General features: G+C 37.0%; 1 protein-coding gene across 3 annotated transcripts in view; it reads left to right on the forward strand.

Moving 5' to 3' along the window:
* The window catches only part of LOC106055990 (uncharacterized), a 58114-nt gene extending 52677 nt beyond the window's left edge, over positions 1-5437 (forward strand). For all 3 annotated transcript variants that reach the window (XM_056017135.1, XM_056017136.1, XM_056017137.1), the window contains 2 exons: positions 2906-2985; positions 5203-5437. In XM_056017135.1, coding sequence (XP_055873110.1) covers positions 2906-2979 — 74 coding nt within the window. In that variant the 3' untranslated portion in view covers positions 2980-2985; positions 5203-5437. The remainder of the gene's footprint in view (positions 1-2905; positions 2986-5202) is intronic.
* The last annotated feature ends 563 nt before the right edge of the window (positions 5438-6000 follow it).

The following is a 6000-nucleotide window of genomic DNA, read 5'->3' on the forward strand; positions in this document are numbered from 1 at the left end:
GATATACGACAGTGCGTCTACTAAAGGCCTTACCCTTCACAAACTCAAAAATATACACATTTTTAAAACTAAAATCTGTAAATTAATTGTTTTTTGAAAATTGTGATTGAATTTATTAGATTATCTTCCTCAAAATGCTTTAGGCAAAGGTATTTTCACTGATAACTGGATTTTATTCTATAGGAGCTTACACAGAATAAAACCTACCCTGGGCCTCTAAATACTTATATCCTGCCTTGGATGTTGTTATTACATTGTTAATATAGTCATACGTATTCTGTGAAGTGATAGTGGTACAGCGAGGTCATTTATAACAATATTTTAGCAAGCAGCCAAATTACATACCGCTAAGATACCTCTCGTAAAGCATAGAACGTTTTTTATCTTATCTTTTGAAGTAACGTCTCTAAATTTTGTCAAAATAAAAAGTTTTTACTATTAATAGGGACGTTTTAAATTGTTTAGAAGCATTTTATAATAATTAAGAAAGAACACTTTCAGAAGATAAAAGAAGCCTTTCAAACAAGATCCTTGCTTGGATTTTCAATGTCTCCCTAAAGTTTTTTTTAGAGCTATATTTAAAAGTGGCATATGGACGAAGTGACCAAACAAAATTTGTAGCTAGATTTTTTTTTAAATATGCAACACTATTTCGACAGTACTGGATGATTAATGCTTTATTTGTAATGCCTGCCAAGTTAATATGGCGGTCCGAATTTTTTATGTGTGCATTATCTGCGAGAGACTTTGTCAAGCCAGTGCATGGGGACATCATGAAGTCAGCGATATGTTAAAACTAAGCACACGGTGCCCTGCTCAGTCAGGAAGAAAGATCCGTTTTTCAACAGGCAGACAGAATTTAGAAAATTAAATGATACTACAGATGCTCTTGGTCTCTAGAAGTCAGGGCAGGATTCAGGGGAGAGATGGTGAGGCTAAAGCTCAGACGTACCCACAAAAAGGGGGGCTCCCAAGACGTACCCACAAAAAAGGGGGGGGCAAGACGTACCAACAAAAAGGGGCCCCCAAGACGTACCCACAAAAATGGGGGCCCCCAAGACGTACCCACAAAAAGGGGGGCCCCCAAGACGTACCCACAAAAATGGGGGGCCCAAGACGTACCCACAAAAAGGGGGGCCCACAAGACGTACCCACAAAAAGGGGGGCCCCCACAATAGAGTAACGTTACGTTGTTTTTTTAATTTTTTGTTCGCCTTTTTAACAACCATACTTTTAAGTTGGCAACACTGTCGTAATTAAAGAAAGTCTGCTTACAATGTGCTCGTATTCTTTTTATTTAATACTCTTGATTAAATACAATGCATAAATCCTAAAACTTTACAATTTTTGTAACTAAAAAACAAAAAACAAAAAAAATTACAAGTACTCGCTTTCTTTTATAATATGTCATCTTTTTAGATATTAGTTTATTTTTGTTTTATTAATAAGTGGATTTTTATTAAAGCGTTCGAAAAGGTGTAGAGCCTCCTTACATATTCTGCCCCGGGGCCTCCACACACTGTTTCGGCTCTGCTAGTATTAGCCGATCAATATAAACTCCAATCAATATAAACTCCATATTGATATTAAGAGATGTATACTTTTTAGCACATTTTGCACTTAACTTGGCTGTAAGAATGTATAACAATACAAGTTATAATTTGTTTTGCATAAGAAAAATGATAACTTATAAAATTGCTATCGTGTGCAAAAAGTTTACCTCATTAGCCGAGCATAATATTTTCATTAGTAGACATTCATTCTCTTAGTCTTGTTCCAAACGATCTTTTAATCGTTAAAGTTGTAATTTAGCTTACTGGTCTTGAAAAGTGGTCCTTTAGCTTAATGAACTTGACCAAGTGGTACTTAAGCTTACTGGTCTTCACAAAGTGGTACTTCAGCTTACTGGTCTTCACAAAGTGGTACTTAAGCTTACTGGTCTTCACAAAGTGGTACTATAGCTTACTGGTATTGACCAAGTGCTACTTTAGCTTACTGGTCTTCATAAAGTGGTACTTTGATCTTGATCAAGTGGTACTTAAGCTTAATGATCTTGACCAAGTGGTACTTAAGCTTACTGGTCTTCACAAAGTGGTACTTCAGCTTACTGGTCTTCACATAGTGGTACTTAAGCTTACTGGTATGGACCAAGTGGTACTTCAGCTTACTGGTCTTCACAAAGTGATACTTCAGCTTACTGGTCTTCACAAAGTGGTACTACAGCATACTGGTCTTCACAAAGTGGTACTTCAGCTTACTGGTATTGACCAAGTACTACTTTAGCTTACTGGTCTTCATAAAGTGGTACTTTTGCTTAATGATCTTGACCAAGTGGTACTTAAGCTTAATGATCTTGACCAAGTGGTACTTAAGCTTACTGGTCTTCACAAAGTGGTACTTAATCTTACTGGTCTAGACCAAGTGGTACTTTAGATTACTGGTCTCTACCATGTGACACTTTAGCTTACTGGCCTAGACCAAGTGGTACTTAAGCTTACTGGTGTGGATTAAGTTTGTGCTTTAGCTTACTGGTATTGGCCACGTGGTACTTCAGCTTACTGATCTTGACCAAGTTGTACTTAAGCTTACTGGTATGGACCAAGTGTTACTTTAGATTACTGGTCTTGACCAAGTGGTACTTGTTAAACAAAAGTTTGAAAAGTAGTGCTTTAAATGAAAAATATTCATGGAAGGAAGTAGTTCTGTAGTGGTTATAAAAAAAGATGTCATAACTTCTAATATTCCTGCTAAAATATCTTTTGTGTTTTTTTGTGTGTGTTTTTTAACGCGAGATGCTTATCAAGATTCTGGCTCATTTTGCCCACCTATGAGTTTGTGTAAAAAACAAGACCTCTCTTTGTATTTGTTTGTAATTATATTTCTTTTTTTTTTTTTAAACTTGCAGTAGCTACCGTATTGTCTGATACAAATTTTACGGCTTTATCAAAAGCAAAGTCTTCAACTCCCGTTGACCAATGAAAAAAGGTTAGCACAATATTTTGTTTCGGGAGGGGGGATAGTTATTCCTCATTTTTTTGTGGAGCTTTATTCCCCTTTTTGTTTGTTTTGGCCTTATACTATTTTGTTGAGCATTAGTTAATATTAAGTGTTTCCTATGAATAACGGGGAGATGGAAGTTCTTTGCACATTATTTGACTTATTTATATGTTTTGGGGTCCGGGAAGTGTAATAATAATAATAATAATTGTATTTATAAAGCGCTGTTAACAAACAAAATGTAGGCTCAAGGCGCTGTAGTAACATTACAAACACCAACACGACAGCTAAAATGACAGTTAATCTAAAAAAAGTTTTAAACAGATAGGTCTTAATGTCCTTCTTAAAAGTGGTGTAGCATGTTGTCTGTCTGAGATCAATGGGGAGTAAGTTCCAAACCTTTGGTCCGTGAACTGAAAAAGCCCGCAGACCGTAGCTTTTGAGGGAGAAACGTGGCACTACTAAAAGCGTTACTAAAAGCGTTGAGTCCATTGAGCGCAGGGCTCTCTGGGGGACATATGGAGTAATCAGTTCGCTAAGGTACAAGGGCATCTCGTTGTTATATATACACGTCAAGTGTGGCGACCTTGTCATCGATTCTCGCTTTCACGGGAAGCCAATGGAGCGTGCGCAAGAGCGTAGTAGCAGAATCTTGTCTAGTTTTTTTAATTGTACCGTGCAGAGATATAGTTATAAGCTCCAAGTCCCTACTATGACTCAAGGTTTATTGACCAATGTTCAAATGTACTCGTTAGACTACTTATGATAGAAGACCCATGTTTTTTTTTTGTTTTTTTTTTTTGTTTTTTTGTTTTTTGTTGTTTTTTTTTGGGGGGGGAGGTAATATTATTTATTTATATCGCTATTACTTTGGAGCCACCAAATTCATTTTGTCTTAGGCTTCTAGTTAACTGAGGCCGGACCTAGTGGTCAACGGGTCGCTCGTTACCAACAAAGGTTTTAGATAAAAAGATACTGATGATTTGATTTTTGACAAATGTTTGAAAATGATTTACATGTTTCGGATGTTCCTTCAAAGTTGAAAATAATCTACTTCCTAGTCAAAGACCTTCCGCAGGACGACGGGTAAAAGGCAGCGAGCTGGGTATGAACCAGTGACTATCGAGAGAGTCGAACGACAGTCCAGAGCGTATACCGCACGACCAGGCAGCTATCCAAATCGTGTTATATTGATTACCAGATATGAAAGATAAAGATAGAAATATCTGTTAGTGAAATAAGGATAGAAAAAAAAAACGATGTCGTCAAGGTAATTAGATTGTATGTTTTCACACCTAACCAATCCTATTAATTCATTCAACCGAGGTCTCCTCTTCAAAACTTGGTAAAGACTGGACTGAATACACCTAAGAGGTCACTGTTTTCTCCTTTAAAGTAAAGACTTTAATTTATAAAATAAGACTTAGACCACTCCTTCCATGGTCATGTAGTGTATGAATTTAGAACTTGTACAATGTGTCCTAGTATGTAAGGAATAAAGAATGTAACTTTTATCATTTTAGCTACGCAATGTTACGGGACACCGCCAATACCATTAAATCAAGGGGACGACAGCATTGGCACCGGTAGATACAACCTAAGACAAAGAACCAACAGACCTAATTACAAAGTTTAATGTTCTATTTTATTTAAACAAATACTGTAGACATGCTCATAAACACAAAATGATAGGAGTAAACATTTTTTTGACAAGAGGGTGCTCAGTCTGTTAGATCTTGGTCTCAGTAGCTTGATCTGAGGTCTCTTTCTTTATTCCTCAGTCGATTGACGTCAATTTATTTGATACCCTTTTGCTATAAAGACAAAAAAAAAAGATCCTTCACATTCACCTATCCTTTAGTCTGTTGTACCGTTGGGGCACCACACAAGATTTGTCAACCATCTCCCTCCATTCCTTCGTTTTTGTCTTGGATAGAACTCATTAAATTGCAGGCCCGTACATTCTTTAATTATGTCTTCCCATCTCTTTCTCTGTCTGCCTATTCTTTGTTGTTCTCGTTCTGTTCCCAGAAGGAAGGTAATTTCAAGTCTAGAAGGCATTTAATATATCCAAAGAGTTTTAGTTTGTTCTTTACAATAGTTAGCAGATCCTCGTTAGCGAAATCATCCCCGAGCTACATATTTACCAATGAATGTTTATTTCTATTATTAAACTAAACTTGTTGGATTTTATTTTTCTTTCAGGTTCAATGTCTGTTACGTCTTCTGTATCAGATTACTTGTAGTGCTATTAAGACAATAAGGATTGTCCGACGATTAAAGGAGGATCGCAGTAGTTCCAGCGGCTAGGAAGTCAAAGCTCTGACCTACAAGCTGCTTACAGCAAACACAAGGAACTGTTTTTTTTCAAAGTGATGAACGAATTGTTAAAGCAATATAAGCTTGACATTTTTGACTGTAATAAAAAGACAAAAACAAATGTTTTGTCACATTATGTTAGACCAGCGGTTCTCAACCTTTTATGCTCGGCGACCCCTTTTTACAATCCCCCACTCTGCCGCGACCCCCCCCCCCAAGCACACACACATACAGAAATAGAAGAAAAACAATCCATATTTTTGATGGTCTTAGGCGACCCCTGGCCAATCGTCAATCGACCCCCCAAGGGGGTCGCGACCAACAGGTTGAGAACCCTTGTGTTAGACCCTTAAGGTATAGCATATTCTTTTTAAATAGTATTACATCCTTTGTGTGTGCAGTTTGCAGCATATATATATATATATACCAAATAGCTTCTCAGCGGAAAAAGTGGAAGGATTGAGTTAGACGAACCTCACAGCACAACTGCGACACAAGAAAACTGACTGAGTATACACCAGATACAGTCAAAAAAGCTATTTGTATTCATATAGAAAAAAACGATATATCCAATTATTAATCTAATTATTGCAGTATTAGATTTCAAGCTCACTCGCTTCTATGTGTGAGGGTCTCATGTGTCCAGCACAACGACCAACCATCAACGCAAGTCATATTCTGACA

Source organism: Biomphalaria glabrata, chromosome 18, assembly GCF_947242115.1.
Source record: "Biomphalaria glabrata chromosome 18, xgBioGlab47.1, whole genome shotgun sequence".
NCBI lineage: Eukaryota > Metazoa > Mollusca > Gastropoda > Planorbidae > Biomphalaria > Biomphalaria glabrata.